The following is a 19004-nucleotide window of genomic DNA, read 5'->3' as shown; positions in this document are numbered from 1 at the left end:
AAGATTTGGTTCTCTTGTAAAAGATAATATCTTTGATTATGGGAGAATTATATACACGCCTAGCATACACAGTTCAGCATATCTCGGACAACTCCAGTTCACCACCCCTTTTTTTCTCTCTCTGTCTTTTCTGGCTGCTACCAGCGCCCTCACTTGTCTGCGTAATCAGATAGACTAGAAGTCAATGGAAACAATTAATCAGTTACCTGGAACGTGGCCGGTAGGCGGCGGGTCGAGCGAACGACCACGCATACTGTACTGAGCGCTGGCTGGTTGACGTTCGTAGCATCAGCAAATGGCAGTGGCTGGCGCACTGTGTGTGGGCGAAAATGAAATAAAATTCACAATAATCATCCTAGAAGTCGTACGGGCCGTTCTCCAAAACAAGCCATTGCAGCCATCCTAGACGAGGCGGGGCAGCAGAAACTCCGATAATTCCACGAGCTTTCCACAAACCAGAAAGAAGGGTTTCCTTGTCCAAGTAGTCAGCGATAAGCAGCAGTTGCTGAGATCCAGAGAAAGCACTCTTCAGGTGGGCATAGTCTTCTTCCACCTGGTACCCACGTCACGCACGCGCAAGCATAGCAACAAGAAGCACCTGCTGAGAGTGGTGGCAGTGATGTCTCAGTAAAGAGCTAGCACCAGTGACAGCCGGAGCCTCACAGCCGTACTTGTCGGCGCGTGTCCCGGACCCCGGCGCTGAGAAATGTTGAGGGTGCCGCTATGGACAGTTCTGCTGCTGGCGTTGAGTGGAGCCTGCCGGCCCACCTGCTCACAGCAGCCTGCTGGTGACATTCATCGGACTCGCACCCCCTTAGCCCTGCTCTCTGAGACCCCCAGACGACGGAGTCTCGGTGACGTACACCTGATTCAGGGCCGACGGAGGATCGCTAGGTCCTTCCACCCGGAAGTTAACGGGTTACTGTCCCGGCAGGAAAGGCCGTGGTGGGCTGGGGTACTTCCCCCTCGCCAGCCGCGGAACAACAATGATCCTTCCCCACAAAAAGAAGATGCGTCAATTTCAACTGCGGTTCGTCAGCCCCGAGGCACGCGGAAGTATGATGTACCCCAAATCGGTAAGTTTTTCTCTTTTTTTTAATGTTCGCCATTTTTGTTTTTACTCCGAATTTTTTAAAACTTTCAAGACATTATCGATTTATCATTTATATGAAACAAATATTGAGGTGATTTGTAGCAAAATTTTTTAACTTGTAAAGCATTTGGGGGTATTTAATGTTTACTCTAACGAATATCTGGAAACACGCCATTGAAAACAGTTTAATACATAAAATGTTTCATCATTGCAAGTCACTATTGGCCTTCTTAATATTTGTTTCTCGATTTCTCTCTGCCAAGGAAACTTCACAAGATGTTCTAATAGTTTGTCTTTTTTGTAAGTTGGCTTAAAATATACAAAATTTTCCCTAGCGTTTGCGTTCAATGTTTGAGTGTAATCTTATATTTATTTTTTTAATTTTCATCCAGCCACTTTCAATGTTTTACGAAGAAAAATTATAATTAATATTTATAAATAAGTAAAATGACGGTGAACTTCAGAAAATCGTTCTTCACCGTTGCGTTTTTTACGCATTCATCGGGGGTAATTTGAGTAATAAAGTTCGTTACAGACATTCTATGTTTCTGATGAAGACGTAAAAGCCGAAACGGTGAAGAAATAAAAGAAGTTTAATTTTCTGAAGTTCACGGTTGTTATATTTATTTCTAATTATATATATATATATATTATGCTCCAGTCAGAATTATTTAAAATACAAAATGTAAAAAGAAAATTCATATTAGTAAAACCCCAATCAGATAAATTGACGGGGTGAACAGGTAGATTGAAAAAAGTAAATATTAACATATGTTTCGCACTTATTAAAACACAGCAATATTGTTCAGAGTTTTAATCTGCTCTATATGGATAAAATGGAGCAAAATATTTCGAAGTTGTTGTTATTTTCTTACATAATACAAACATATATAATAAACAAATTATTCAAATTTCTGGCTTGCCTCATTTTTTATCCAAAACGAAAAGAGTGGATACGAAGTCAATGAATTGTATTTCAAATTTCAGAGAGTTTATTACATGATGTTAACGAAAAGACCTAAATCTTCCAGAGCAACTCGAATTCGGACTTATTTGTATTACGATAAAAGTGTCTGTATGTAGAAAACGTGAAACACTTGAAAAAGGCTATATTGAAAAATTAACTGTACACTAAAGTTTGTTTGTTAATCGATCAGTTAGTCCACTTATTTCATCGGCTCGCGCAATAAGGGTTTTTCGTTGTACCCGGAAATCCCTTCCCGCGTGAACTCAGTTTTTGTCAACTTCTTCTTTTTAACAAACCTATTTTGATCCACTGAATAAAACATTGCTATCAATTGAATATATCTTAGACCATCTCTCGGGAACTTCCCTCTTTTGGAAACCCCCATTTTACTGTATTTTGTTACATCTTCTCATGCGTAAAAATATTCTGTCAAGCTTTCCAAAGAGTTCCAGCTGATAATGCGCGGCAATTCGAGTCATCAATACCCTGTGTGTGATCTCTCTCCAACTCCGTTACATGACACTTACTCGTTGTTCCGTGTAAAAACATGTGACTCATTATTAGTGTCTACGTGACGCAAGTGTCTCTATCGACAGCTCATGAAACCTTTTGATCCGTCTCCAACTCCGTTACATGGCACTTACTCGTTGTTCCGTGTAAAAACATGTGACTCATTATTAGTGTCTGTGTGACGCAAGTATCTCTATCGACAGCTCATGAAACCTTTAAATCTATATAGCGCAGTCTATGTACCCCAACAATGACTATGACCCTCGTTACTAGGTCACAGATGGGGCTTTCTCGTTTCAGCGATAACCACGTAGTCTTACAACACGAAGCTCTCTTTTCGCGTCACCCATGCGGAAAGCGCAGCCCGTCGAATCTGAGGGCGGAGTATGGCGGCGTCTCACTATAGCGTCCATTGACGAGAGGCTGTTAGCAGCCGAAGCATGTTATCTTGTATCTTTGTGCCCCCTCGTGCGACCAGGCTCTCGCTGGCATCCTCCCAGCTTTCATTTCATTTATTGAGATGAGCAGATGAGAGGAAAGACCGTCTCATTCATAGGGGAGCCTCTTCATGAAACGTGCTTAAGCATCCCAATGACTAAAATGAGTTCTAACCCTTAATTTTACCAGTTCCGAAGTATAAAACTTTTTGTTCGCTTACCTCTGTTTTAGTAAATAACTTTGAAAATAAAAATAAATCAATACTAAGTCAAGTGAAATTTTCTGATAAACTTAATCACGGCTCTATAAATTTCAACGTAAGACATACATGAATATTAAAGAGAAAATGGAATATAAAAGTTGATGTTTTTTTTACTTGGTTTCTTAATGTTTCGAGCTAAGTGTGGGTGCAGATTGTTAGTGGACTTTCTCGTGTTTCATCGCTTCGCACTATATTAGTGTGTTTTTATATTTACTAACCTATAAAATATAAATATCTAACCCTCACCGTTAAAGGACCATCTCTTTGTTTCTAATATATCGATTTTTTTCCTTGTGTACCGGCGATCTTTCTATTATCTTCTTGTATTTTACTGTTTAAGACAAACTTATATATATAACAGCGTAGTGTACAGAAAAACAAATTCTCAAGACGAGCTTCTTCTCTATGAAATGTTTACTGCTTAAAACAAACCTATATAACAGCGTAGTGAACAGGAAAACAAATTCTCAAGACGAGATTCTTCTTTATGAAATATATACTGCTTAAAACAAACTTACATAACAGCGTAGTGTACAGGAAAACCAATTCTCAAAACGAGCTTCTTCTTTGTTAAATGTTTACTGCTTAAAACAAACTTATATAACAGCGCAGTGTACAGGAAAACAAATTCTCAAGACGAATTTCTTCTTTATGAAATGTTTACTGCTTAAAACAAACTTATATAACAGCGTAGTGTACAGGAAAACAAATTCTCAAAACGAGCTTCTTCTTTATGAAATGTTTACCACTTAAAACAAACTTACATAAAGGCGTAGTGTACAAGAAAACAAATTCTCAAGACGAGCTTCTTTTTTATGAAATGTTTACTGCTTAAAACAAACTTATATAACAGCGTAGTGTACAGGAAAACAAATTCTCAAGACGAGCTTCTTCTTTGTGAAATGTTTACTGTTTAAAACAAACTTATATAAATAACATCATTTTGTACAGGAAAACAAATTCTCAAGACGAGCTTCTTCTTTATGAGATGTTTACTGCTTAAAAAAACTTATGTAACAGCGTAGTGTATAGGAAAACAAATTCTCAAGACGAGCTTCTTCTTTGTGAAATGTTTACTGGTTAAAACAAACTTATATAACAGCGTAGTATACAAGAAAACAAATTCTCAAGACGAGCTTCTTCTTTATGAGAATGTTTACTGCTTAAAAAAACTTATGTAACAGCGTAGTGTATAGGAAAACAAATTATCAAGACGAGCTTCTTCTTTGTGAAATGTTTACTGCTTAAAACAAACTTATATAACATCGTAGTGTACAAGAAAACAAATTCTCAAGACGAGCTTCTTCTTTATAAATTGTTTACTGTTTAAAACAAACTTCCATAACAGCGTAGTGTACAAGAAAACAAATTAGCAAGACGAGCTTCTTCTTTATGAAATGCTTACTGCTTAAAAATCTTATGTAACAGCGTAGTGTATAGGAAAACAAATTCTCAAGACGAGTTTCTTCTTTAAAACTTGTTTACTGCTTAAAACAAACTTACATAACAGTGTAGTGAACAAGAAAACAAATTATCAAGACGAGCTTCTTCTTTATGAAATGTTTACTGCTTAAAACAAACTTACATAAGAGAGTAGTGTACAAGAAAACAAATTCTCAAGACGAGCTTCTTCGTTGTGAAATGTTTACTGCTTAAACAAACTTACATAACAGCGTAGTGTACAGGAAAACAAATTCTCAAGACGAGCTTCTTCTTTGTGAAACGTTTACTGCTTAAACCAAACTTAAATAATAGCGTAGTGTATAGAAAATCAAATTCTCAAGACGAATTCCTTCTTTATGAAATTTTTACTGCTTAAAACAAACTTATATAACTGCGTAGTGTACAGGAAAACAAATTCTCAAGACGAGCTTTTATTTTTATGAAATGTTTACTGCTTAAAACAAACTTACATAACAGCGTAGTATACAAGAAAACAAATTCTCAAGACGAACTTCTTCTTTTTGAAATGTTTACTGCTTAAAACGAACTTATATAACAGCGTAGTGTGCAGGAAACAAATTCTCAAGACGAACTTTTTCTTTATGAAATGTTTACTGCTTAAAGCAAAATTATATAACAGCGTAGTGTACAGGAAACAAATTCTCAAGACGAGCTTCTTTTTTGTGAAATGTTTACTGCTTAAGACAAACTTATATAACAGCGTAGTGTACAGGAAAACAAATTCTCAAGACGAGCTTCTTCTTTATGAAATGTTTACTGCTTAAAACAAACTTCCATAACAGCGTAGTGTACAAGAAAATAAATTCCCAAGACGAGCTTCTTCTTTATAAATTGTTTACTGCTTAAAGCAAACTTACATAACAGCGTAGTGTACAAGAAAACAAATTATCAAGATGAGATTCTTCTTTATGAAATGTTTACTGCTTAAAACAAACTTACATAAGAGAGTAGTGTACAAGAAAACAAATTCTCAAGACGAGCTTCTTCGTTGTGAAATGTTTACTGCTTAAAACGAACTTATATAACAGCGTAGTGTACAGGAAAACAAATTCTCAAGACGAGCTTCTTCTTTGTGAAATTTTTACTGCTTAAAACAAACTTACATAACAGCGTAGTATACAAGAAAACAAATTCTCAAGACGAACTTCTTCTTTTTGAAATGTTTACTGCTTAAAACGAACTTATATAACAGCGTAGTGTACAGGAAAACAAATTTTCAAGACGAGCTTCTTCTTTGTGAAATTTTTACTGCTTAAAACAAACTTATATAACAGCGTAGTGCACAAGAAAACAAATTACTAAGACGAGCTTCTTCTTTGTGAAATGTTTACTGCTTAAGACAAACTTACATAACAGCGTAGTGTACAAGAAATCAAATTCTCAAGACGAGCTTCTTCTTTATGAAATGTTTACTGCTTAAAACAAACTTACATAACAGCGTAGTGTACAATAAATTAAATTCTCAAGACGAGCTTCTTCTTTGTGAAATGCTTACTGCTTAAAACAAACTTACATAACAGCGTAGTGTACAAGAAATCAAATTCTCAAGACGAGCTCCTTTTTTATGAAATGTTTACTGCTTAAAACAAACTTATATAACAGCGTAGTGTACAGGAAAACAAATTCTCAAGACGAGCCTCTTCTTTATGAAATGTTTACTACTTAAAACAAACTTGTATAAATAACAGCAATATACAGGAAATCAAATTCTCAAGATGAGCTTCGTCTTTATGCAACAATCATTAATGTGTCCTGTTTTAACATTCTAATAAGTTTCAAGATCGTAGAAGATGTTTACAAAATGATCACATGAAAATATAGTCATAAATTACACCCCTATCAAAATGTTTACTGTTTAAAACACACCACACCTGATATATTACGTAATACATTATTATCTACTATTTTTTTGGTTCTTTTAATCTTTTTTGCTAGCGGAAACCGTGGAATAAAATCTCTACGCTATTTTCTTGCATTGATTATTTGCTTAAGCGGCTATTTTGAGCATGATCTGCCCCTCTTTTCTAATCGCAAATGGACGAAACGTGACTGTTACAGTAAAATTATCATTCATTCGATTGAAAAGAAAGAGAAAACGATAGCTTGCGGTGTTCGTAAACAATGTTTGCATCGTTAACCAAAAACCTACAAGTTCAAAACATGAAGAACATTGACTAATTCCATATATAAATGTAAAGACAGCGATGATATCGCTATAGCGTATATGTCCTGATTTTTAAAAAAATAAACACAATTTGAGATTCATTCAAAGAAGGGTGGATCTTTTTTATCTTCATCTTTTACACTCAAGTCAATTATGAAAAAATGAGGAAAACATTAAGAATTTTCAGACATTTCAACGCAATTTCTAATATAACGCAATCTCTGATATCAAAAGGGCAGAAATTTGGATTTATCAATTCGAACAAAAATATAGGTAAAATATACATTTACGTTTATGTATTAAACTTTCAAGATCCGAAAAAATCTACACTTAGAAACGTACAAGTCGAAATGTTTCTCTAAAGGGCATTAATTAGTTCCGTCGTCCCCGCCAGGTGTCCTTGTCGATCTGGCTCTTTAATAGCTTTATATTGAAATTATCGATTATTGTTACAGTTATACATTAATTACCGTCTTCAACACTTAATCTTGAAATGAAACAATTGCTTTTATAACGCGATAGAACAATTATGGCTGCGAAGAAAATGAATCTCGTTCAATCGAGACTATAATAATATTTTATTTATTTTAATCCGGTTAATGTGTAGCTACGGCTGATTGGCTATTGGTCAAAATAAGTTTATTTTCGAATTGTTTTTTTTTTTACATCCCCTTCTTATTCTTCATTCTTGTTGTCGCCATATTGAAAATGGTGATAATGGTATACTAAGTAATTTTATATACTGAATGCTTTCTTTAAGTAACAACCAAACTTGACATCGTATTAGATTAGAAAGCTTACCATTAAATAATGGCTAGAGTGTTCGACTCGCAGTCTGCGGGTCGCGGGTTCGAATCCCCGTCCCATCAAACATGCTCGCCATTTCAGCCTTGCGGGCGTTATAATGTGACGGTCAATCCCACTATCCGTCGGTAAAAGAGTAGGCCAAGAGTTGGCGGTAGGTGATGATGGTTAGCTGTCTTCCCTCTAGTCTTTCACTGCTAAATTAGGGATGGATAGCGCAGATAACCCTCGTGTAGCTTTATAATTAAATTTTATATATGATGGCACCACCTAGTAGAGCAGCAGTTAAAAAAAATCTAAAAATAATTTATATTCATTGTCTAATCACTTCAACAAATTTAATTCCACAAACTAGTCTAATTTGAACAAGAAATACTAACACATCGATCAGATACAAAAGGTATACTGAACTTATACAGTAGTTAATAATAACTTGGCAAACAACGATTTTATAAGCACACTAAAGTATGTTCACCCAAAATAAATCACTTTATTACGCTTATAAATCGTTGTTTTTCAACTTCTTATTTTATTAGAATAATATGCAAGTATGCAATAGTTTGTACCGTTAATGAGAAACAAAGAAACGTATTATTGGAAACAGGATTAATTTTTCCCACATAGCCGGATTATCATCATCTCTTGTTATTATGAGACATGTTAAAAAAAAGGTTTAGAAACAAAAACATATACTCAATTCGGATCAGAAGTTTAAAATAGTAACTATTAAACAGGACTACAGAAACCGAATTCATTAACCCGTATTCTAATACTCACTTCGGATCAGAAGTTTAAAATAGTAACTATTAAACAGGACTACAGAAACCGAATTCATTAACCCGTATTCTAATACTCACTTCGGATCAGAAGTTTAAAATAGTAACTATTAAACAGGATTACAGAAACCGAATTAATTAACCCATATTCTAATACTCACTTCGGATCAGAAGTTTAAAATAGTAACTATTAAACAGGACTGCAGAAACCGAACTAATTAACCCATATTCTAATACTCACTTCGGATCAGAAGTTTAAAATAGTAACTATCAAACAGGACTATAGAAACCGAATTCTTTAACCCGTATTCTAATACTCACTTCGGATCAGAAGTTTAAAATAGTAACTATCAAACAGGACTACAGAAACCGAATTAATTAACCCATATTCTATTACTCACTTCGGATCAGAAGTTTAAATTAGTAACTATCAAACAGGACTAAAGAAACCGAATTCTTTAACCCGTATTCTAATACTCACTTCGGATTAGAAGTTTAAAATAGTAACTATCAAACAGGACTAAAGAAACCGAATTAATTAACTTGTATTCTAATACTTACTTCGGATCAGAAGTTTAAAATAGTAACTATCAAACAGAACTATAGAAACCGAATTCTTTAACCCGTATTCTAATACTCACTTCGGATCACAAGTTTAAAATAGTAACTAGTAAACAGGACTAGAGAAACCGAATTAATTAACCCATATTCTATTACTCACTTCGGATCAGAAGTTTAAAATAGTAACTATTAAACAGGACTGCAGATACCGAATTCTTTAACCCGTATTCTAATACTCACTTCGGATCAGAAGTTTAAAATAGTAACTATCAAACAGGACTACAGAAACCGAATTCTCTAACCCGTATTCTAATACTCACTTCGGATCAGAAGTTTAAATTAGTAACTATCAAACAGGACTAAAGAAACCGAATTCTTTAACCCGTATTCTAATACTCACTTCGGATTAGAAGTTTAAAATAGTAACTATCAAACAGGACTACAGAAACCGAATTCTTTAACCCGTATTCTAATACTTACTTCGGATCAGAAGTTTAAAATAGTAACTAGTAAACAGGATTACAGAAACCGAATTAATTAACACATATTCTAATACCCACTTCGGATCAGAAGTTTAAAATAGTAACTAGTAAACAGGACTAGAGAAACCGAATTAATTAACCCATATTCTAATACTCACTTCGGATCAGAAGTTTAAAATAGTAGCTATTAAACAGGACTACAGAAACCGAATTAATTAACACATATTCTAATACCCACTTCGGATCAGAAGTTTAAAATAGTAGCTATTAAACAGGACTACAGAAACCGAATTAATTAACACATATTCTAATACCTACTTCGGATCAGAAGTTTAAAATAGTAACTACCAAATAGGGCTATAGAAACAGAATTCATTAACCCTTATTCCAATACTCAATTCGGATCAGAAGTTTAAAATAATAACTATCAAACAAGACTATAGAAACCGAATTCATTAACCCATATTCCAATAGTCACTTCGAAGTAACTACTTTCTCATCTCGACAATTAATGAGAAACTGAAACATATTTCATCAAAATGTCAAATCCGTAGTTAAATACGTAATGAGCCACCTGTGCAAAACGAATATTATATTTGATCCAATAAATCTTGGTCTGAAATCTTTCTTATTAGCTCAATAACCTCCTGGGAAATAATTTCAATTTTGATAACTAACTTCGAAATAATCATTTTACCATAAAGAGCATTAACCCTGATCAAAATAAATACATTAACCCTGATCAAAGTAAATACAGTGAATGACGATCTGGAAAATAAAGAACATTGCTCGTCATTCAGCAAGCGAATTAGTAGAACATTTTCCAGAACAACAATTGAGTTCATTTTATTATCTCTTTTGTTTGAACCCACCGTGTTTGTTTGGTTCCTTCTCTTCTTAAACACAGCTATAAAGAAGATTTGGAAATCAAATAATGCTCACGTTACTAAACCTAAACTTAATGAACCCAACAGTTCTGGTGGTTATTCATCATTACGTACCGTGTTGTTCTGTATATATTAACGTTCGAAACACGACAAGACTCGTAGAGCATCGTAAGTTATATAATTTTAAACAAAGGGATGCGAAGTTTAATAATATGCGAAATAACTTGAATTACAATTTGGAATCGAAATATATATAGACTCGCATTAATTAGCCTTATCAACACGTGCTTGGGTATAAGACGAATACCAAGTATGTTCGAAAATGGTGTGTTCTTAATTGACTTGTACATTAAAGTAACAATACCAATGAGCTCTGCATTCTCTTGAAATATAATTGGAAGAAAAGGTGTTTCTGGTTTTAACGTTCCAGATATATCAAAACAGAACATTATTAAACCTATCAAGAATTTATAAAAATATACTTAGGCATTTCGAAAATAATTGAAACAGCATTTAATTACAGTAATTTTGCAATTAGCACTGCTTGTTTGTGACGCTTAGCTGTTTTGTTTTCGTCGTCTCTCGATGTTACAATTTGTATTACTGATAAACTATTTAACATGCAGACCATATAAAGGGTTTCGTTAGTTTTATGAGTGGGTACAATATGAATAGAGTTCCTTTATGTATAATTTCTAATAAATCTTTTCTTTGAACGTGGTAAAATATCTCAATTTATCAAATAAAAACACATATTTGGAAGTAATTACTTTTACTATAAGCTGCATTATTAAACACACCAAATAAAAACACACCTTTAAATGTAATTACTTTTACTATAAGCTGCATTATTAAAACACACAAATAAAAACACACCTTTGGAAGTAATTACTTTTACTATAAGCTGCATTATTAACACACACAAATAAAAACACATCTTTGGAAGTAATTACTTTTACTATAAGCTACATTATTAACACATACAAATAAAAACACACCTTTGGAAGTAATTACTTTTACTATAAGCTGCATTATTAACACACACATATAAAAACACATATTTGGAATAAATTACTTTTACTATAAGCTACATTATTAACACATACAAATAAAAACACATCTTTGGAAGTAATTACTTTTACTATAAGCTGCATTATTAACACACACACAAATAAAAACACATCTTTGGAAGTAATTACTTTTTACAATAAGCTGCAGTATTAACACACACACAAATAAAAAACACATCTTTGGAAGTAATTACTTTTTACTATAAGCTACATTATTAACACACACACAAATAAAAACACATCTTTGGAAGTAATTACTTTTTACAATAAGCTACATTATTAACACACACAAATAAAAACACATCTTTGGAAGTAATTACTTTCACTATAAGCTGCATTATTAACATACTCACAAATAAAAAATACATCTTTGGAAGTAATTACTTTTTTACAATAAGCTGCATTACTAACACACACACAAATAAAAAACACATCTTTGGAAGTAATTACTTTTTACAATAAGCTGCATTATTAACACACACGACATTCGCCACCATTGTAAGTTCATTTGCTTCTGATGATTTTCGCACTATTCAGAGATTGTGTTATTAAAATAAGTCACCTCCTGGTAGTGATGTGTAAGTTTTGTTGTTGTTTTTTTAAATAAAGAATATAGAATGATAATCAAATTTAACACATTTGTTAATTATTACAGCACTTAACGATTTTTCATTTATTTTTTCTTACAAATACGAACAAAAGAAATAACACATTGTTTTAGTGGGTGCAAATTAGGCTTAACTGACATTAATGCAATCGAAAATGTTTGCCACTTAAAACGCACTTTCGACTGCACGACATTTCCAGATTAAGAGCGAGCTGCCTCAGATATGATGCAATGAAAAATATTTTTAAATCGTTCAAATATTACACCGTATTCATTATTCAATGTAGTTTGTTATTTCGTCATTGTTTTATGCCTTATCATTTTACTACAATTAGCCTCCAGGTGGCTCAGCAGTAACTCTCATAACTTACAGTGCTAAACTTCGAGTCATGATACCCTTGGTAGGCAGAGCACAGATAACCAATTGTGTAGCTTAGTGCTAACAATAACCAATCAACTAACTGTTTAGTGTGCTTCCTGAGGACTTATAACACCAAAAATTGGATTTCAAATCCGTAGTGGGCAGAACACAGATAGCCAGCCCATTGTATAGCGTTGTGCTTAATAACAAACAAACAAAATACTATAATTACGCCATATAGGCATTCAGTATTTCGATGTTGTTTTCATAATTTATGGTTATAAATTCAAAAACCACAGGACCTTTACATCGGTAAATCATAGACACCAGTAACCTAATGAGTACGAAGGGAGGGATACCACAGGACCTTTACATCGGTAAATCATAGACACCAGTAACCTAATGAGTACGAAGGGAGGGATACCACAGGACCTTTACATCGGTAAATCATAGACACCAGTAACCTAATGAGTACGAAGGGAGGGATACCACAGGACCTTTACATCGGTAAATCATAGACACCAGTAACCTAATGAGTACGAAGGGAGGGATAATGCTTGAGGGGTGAGAGGTTAAAATTTTAAGCCTGAAGCCGGGGGATCCTGACGACCTTTTGAAATGAATGAGTTGTCTAGCAGGCTCACTTGAGACAATCTTATGACTCATTTTATGAGTCACACGACTGTTTGATCCCAATCTCTAATTTGCTTCACAAAGAACAGAATCTTATCAACTGTTTTAAAATATTATAAAGAGAAGTTTAACTAGTTATTATTCCAAATAATTAATTACTGTGATAATAAACGTTAATGGCTTTGTTCAGACTGCATCCTTTATAAATGAACCGTATATCTGGTGCTAAAATAATGGGATGATCTCATGCTTGCTATAATAAGCGTCCATAAAGTATCTGTGAATTGAATTTATCATGCTTTTAGTGAAAAGTGTTATCCTTTCTTATAAATGATGATGGTCTCTCTTAAACATCTATTTGTCGGTAGGTGTGCTTACATAACTGTACACAAATCCTATTTGAAGGTATGGATAAAACGTTTTTATTACTTTGATGCTTTTCTACGTGCGTTGTTGTCGCTGGTCCATCTGGCTTGGATATGATGAGTTATTTTTACCCGTCATAGTCTATTATTGATACTTATGGGCAGAATAAACTGTACTTTCTACTACAAATGCTTCTTTCAGGCATCAACATGTACACAATCCCTCTCATGTATTCAATTTTACAGAACTGGAAAGATATAACTAACGAAAAGTAAAGTTGTATCTTTTACTATTTCACTGGGTAGCAATAATATCCACCTTTGATGACATTAGCTATACGTGCTGAACAAATGTGGTTCTCGAGATCACGTTGTACGTTTACAGACGGTTGAGCACTTTACAATAATATGATCTTTATTATGCAAATAAGCAAGTCACGTGACAACCACTGCAGATATAAAACCACGGTGGAACGGCACGTATCAGAACTACGTTTTAACATTTGTTCACGTTTGTGTGAATCTACTGAAAACTAACTGCTTTTGAGAAGATTTTTGTAACAGTTCTTTCTGACAAAAAACATATATTCCGATCGAATCGAGGATTTAGAATTTCCAAGATGTTGATATTTCTTGGACTTAATGATTTTGGAAAACTAAATCATGTGGACCAGCTTGGAACATCAGAACTATCCACTAAGAGATTTGTAACAAGCTGTATACCAGTTATGATAAGTCAGGTGCTGTGTCTTGTGACAGCTGAGAATCAACGAACGCAAATATCGGTGGCAAAAGTATCTCCTTCTGTAAACTAGGCCAACAGAGTATGGGTTCACCAAGGTAAGGCTTTGAGTTATACCTTTCGTGTGACCGTCGCATACATCTAGTGGCTAGAGCTTAAAACTGGCATTCATGCTATTTCCTATGAAAGCATAACTGTCAGTTCGTATATTGTTGGAGCTGACGTTGGAAACCATCGTTCTCGCACATTAGATGGATTATGGAAAGCATAAAGGGAGGATTGGTGTGCCGCAGATATGGAAACTTTACGCCTGAGACGTTGGGAAATACTTCCAAGATGCACAGTCATCGGATAGAGTATGATCGGACGTGGTGAGGATCCAAAATGATTTTAATATAGAGTACCCAACCTCTGTATATTTCTCTTAATTAAATCATAATATTTTGCTCAGTCCCGTAATATTTTATTAAACAAATCCCACACTTGCATGAGTGATTTGGTTAAACAAGAATATTCTGCTCATCCTCTAACTCCACACTTGTTCATTGCTTGGTTAAGCCTAAATATTTTGCTCACCGTTTATTGTATGCTTTCTCTATCTTCTAATCCAACGAATTACGTTAACGTTTTTTTCTTAGACCGCCATTTTAAGAATCTCGTCTTTTGATTATTTTTTTATGATATCAATGATTTTCTTGTGAAAAAGTTAGGCTTGACTATAGAATTAACGTGTCATTCTATACACACACACATATATATAACTTACATTCCTGTTTTAATGTCGAACACTATTTATATGATTATAATACGGTATAAACACAAAGCATTTGACAAAAAAACAAACAACAACAATGGTTGGCAGTTGTTTGCGAACATTCTACGAATAGGTATTTGAAAATCAAAAATAAAGTGAAAAAAATGTAATCGCAAGCTCTAGACACAGTCACCAATATTACTGTGTCAAACATTACAACTCACAAGATCACCAAAAGTTAATTTTAAGTTAAAGGTGAGAACCTGTTTAGTTGTAAATAACACTTAAAACAACTGCCGTTTAGTTATTCACAATCAGGTGGGCAATAAACATCCAGATACGCCCCCTGGTGCTTAGTTTATGAATAACTGTACTCGTTTTAGATGTTGCGTTGTTTAGAAAAGTTATAATTTGAAAAGTAATTTGTGTTAATTAAACTCCTTTATTGTTATTTTTTTAGTAATAGTTTTTCACAAAAGATATCAACATAATTAAGCCATAGAAAGTATAGGTTCGTGCAGGATCCGTCAGCAGGTAAAACAATGATAATTTCATTGTAATGGCATAACTGTTTACCCACAGCTAGCATAAAAAAAAAACACATTTAAACCACGTGTGAAAGCTATTTTGTTTTGGGAGGGGGATCATTTAATTTGTTCATTTTAGATTAATTCTAAAGCACGTTTGTAGTTATTGTTTTTAGTCATCGTTTTTTTCTCATAGGTGAAATAACCTATTTTTCCCTCAGGTATCGTTCAAGTTTTGCGTAAATAGATAATACAATAACTTTCATGATAGTTAAAAAAACTAATAAAACTTTACTGAAAGCTGGTCGTAGGTGTGAGTGTGCATGTACATTACATAAATCCCACGAGATTAACTGAATGCAATGTAGAAATATGAATGAACTTAATTTTCACGCTCATCGTTTATTGGTCCTTTCCCATAAAATACGATTGCTGAATTTAACCAATTACAATGCAAGAATTTCTGCTTTTCTTTCCCAGATGGAGCGTTGACTTTTGAACAAGAAGTCTTTAGAAATTTTGTCTAGTGAAATTTCTTGGCATTCATATTCATTTAATCTTATAACTAAACCGGTGCGCTTAAAGTCAAAAGCAAACAATGTTTATCTATTTGTGACACTAGTGACACCTAACGTTTACCATATTTATTCCGCAGTCGAAAAGGTTATCGACCAAATGATTGCTATAAAGCAACAGACTTCCACAAAGATAATCCAAACACGAAACTTTTGTTTTGCTGTAAAAAGAACTTTTTCTTCCTTGCTGGTTTTTCAGCTCTTTTCAAATATGTAACATATTTCAAAATAAAAACAAAAATAAAGTTTACCTCAAACAACGTAAAAATAAAATGGATACTGTTTACTCTATCATCCAAATAAAAGTTTAAAAAAGAATGTCGACAGTGGCCTAGAAGATAGCGTGCCTGTTTGTGGATCCGAGGGTCTATGGTTGGAGTCTCGTCGCACAAAAGAAAAATTGCGCTTTCCGAAATTTGGGGCAGTGGGTGCTTTATAAGTAACGATTAAATCCTACTATTTGATGAGAGTAGGCCAAAAGAAGGCAATGGGTGATATTGATTGGCTGCCTTCTTACTAGTCTATAAGCTCAAAATTAGGGGCTACTAAAGCAGATTGACTTTTGTGTATCTTTGCACGAATATCAGAAACACACAAAATATATTATTGTATTAGGAAATCAATGCAACCACCGTGTTTAAAATATTAAAAAAGAAAGACAAATTTCCACCATTTTGCTGCTAATGCAGTTTCTGTTTATAGTGTTTATCGAACATTTCAAATGGTAATATTTAGTGTCACGCATCAAAATACTATTGAATGGTGTTACTTTTGTGTGCATGGAAAACTATGAAATTTGAACGTGAAGTCTTACTTCCTGTCAGGAACTATCCACCATTGGTTTCCGTGTTCCACAATCACAATAAAATTAAAACGTCATTGTATAGACCTTATACTTTCCTTTCACATCTTCTCTCGTTACATTGTATTACCTTACATCCAAAGTTAGTAAAAATGTTGGAAGGTTTAGACGATTCAATAAATTATTTGTACATAAATTTATAAACAAGGCTGGTTATATCGTGACATCACAGACAGACAGATAGGCTTAGCTCTTAAAGTTTAGTAGGTAAGTTAGTTACTAAGTGTCCGATCCTATGAATTTTACGTCATCGACGTTAATGTATTCATAAGAGTAGTACAAATGATGCTGAAGTGCACGTGAGAAATCGTCTTATTGCAAGCGTGGCGGATTTTACTATCAAAAGTGTTCTTTCAAAAAGACGTCTGTATAGTCTTGTCATTTCTTCTTATCAAATCATTACTTGAACGCTATGCCCAGCTATGTCCTTGTAGTACGGTATCTTACTTGGAGTGATTATACTGCAAAAGCAAGCCACCGCCGCGGGTAATCCCCCCCCGGGATCTAGACGGAAGCCCACAAACTACAGATTAGCGTTCAGTTTATTTCGTTGCCCCTTGTAGGGCTGATTCCACTAACCTTCCTTTCCCGCAAGGTCATATGGCATGCTTACTTGTCAACAAATTATAGTTCAAGAACCGATTTCTTTCCTAAGAGAAACGTATTTTTTCTTTCTTTTCCTTTGCAATGAAATCACAGGTATTTGGAATTTCGTGACTAACTTACGATTTCTTATTTTGGTAACTTTGCCACGAAGTTTGTGAAACTAAAGTGAAACACCTACAGGTGTAGGCGTTCTATGAATAAACCTTTTTTTCTACTTTTTAAGGTTTTTTTTTCTCGTTAGAACATGAAGTTAATGTAGATGTTTCGTCACTGAGCGAACCATTTCGTGTGCCTTTTTCCTGACACCTTCTTCTCGATTCAAAAACGTAACATCATACCACAGCTCACTTAAGTTAATGTAGATGTTTCGTCACTAAGCGAACCGTTTCGTGTGCCTTTTTCCTGACACCTTCTCGATTCAAAAAGCGTAACATCATACCACAGCTCACTTGATATCAAATTATTATTCAACAGAAATCTTTGGTAAAATTTTATTTAAAAAAAATCAGCCTCCTGTGGTTTTGAAACGTTAGGTCGGTGTACTTACTACTTGACGGCCTAATGTCTTTTCTTTGCTGAGAAGCCTTAGAAGTTATAAAGGTATGGGAAAGGCTGAGAAATTGATTATCTAGATTTTAAGTTCAAAACACTGTTTTCAGACTCCTAAAACAATAACAGATGACTATTTTTCTGCCTACTAAAACAATAACAGATGACTGTATTCTGACTTTTAAAACAATAACATGATTATTTTCTTACTGCTAAAATTACAACAGATGACTACTGCTAACAATAACGGATGGCAATTTTGTGACTGCTAAACGATAACAAATGACTATTTCATGACTGCTAAAACAATAACAAATGACAATCTTCTTACTGCTAACAATAACAGATAACCATTTTCTGACTGCTAACAGTAACAGATGACTATTTCCTGACTACTAAAACAATAACAGATGAATATATTCTGACTTCTAAAACAATAACATGATTATTTTCTTACTGCTAAAATTACAACAGATGACTATTTTATGACTGTTAACAATAATAGATGAGTATTTTCTTATTGCTAAATCAAAAATAGTTGACTATTTCATGACTGCTAAAACAATAACAAATGACAATCTTCTTACTGCTAACAATAACAGATGACTATTTTTGACTGCTAACATTAACAGATGGCAATTTTGTGACTGCTAACAATAACAGATGACTATTTTCTGCCTGCTAACGATAGCAGATGACTATTTTCTGCCTGCTAACGATAACAGATGACTATTTTATGACTGCTAAAACAATATCAAATGACTATTTTAAGCAGTCATGGAATAGTCATCTGTTATTATATTAACAGTCAATTGTTAGCAGTAAGAAGATTGTCATTTGCTATTGTTTTTAGTCATCTGTTTTTTCTGACTGCTAACAATAACAGATGACTATTTTCTGCCTGCTAACGATAGCAGATGACTATTTTCTGCCTGCTAACGATAG

At 34.0% G+C, this 19004-nt stretch overlaps 1 protein-coding gene across 1 annotated transcript in view; it reads left to right on the top strand.

The window, feature by feature from the left end:
- Window positions 1-284: 284 nt before the first annotated feature.
- Window positions 285-19004, top strand: part of LOC111087034 — a 193444-nt gene continuing 174724 nt past the window's right edge. Inside the window, exon 1 of the mRNA XM_022392190.1 lies at window positions 285-1076. Within this exon, the coding sequence (XP_022247898.1) occupies window positions 707-1076 (370 nt within the window). The 5' untranslated portion in view covers window positions 285-706. The remainder of the gene's footprint in view (window positions 1077-19004) is intronic.

This window comes from Limulus polyphemus, unplaced genomic scaffold (genome assembly GCF_000517525.1).
Source record: "Limulus polyphemus unplaced genomic scaffold, Limulus_polyphemus-2.1.2 Scaffold1659, whole genome shotgun sequence".
In the NCBI taxonomy this organism is placed as follows: domain Eukaryota; kingdom Metazoa; phylum Arthropoda; class Merostomata; order Xiphosura; family Limulidae; genus Limulus; species Limulus polyphemus.
The sequence above is the reverse complement of the archived record's forward strand: the minus strand, read 5'-3'. Positions and strand labels throughout refer to the sequence as shown.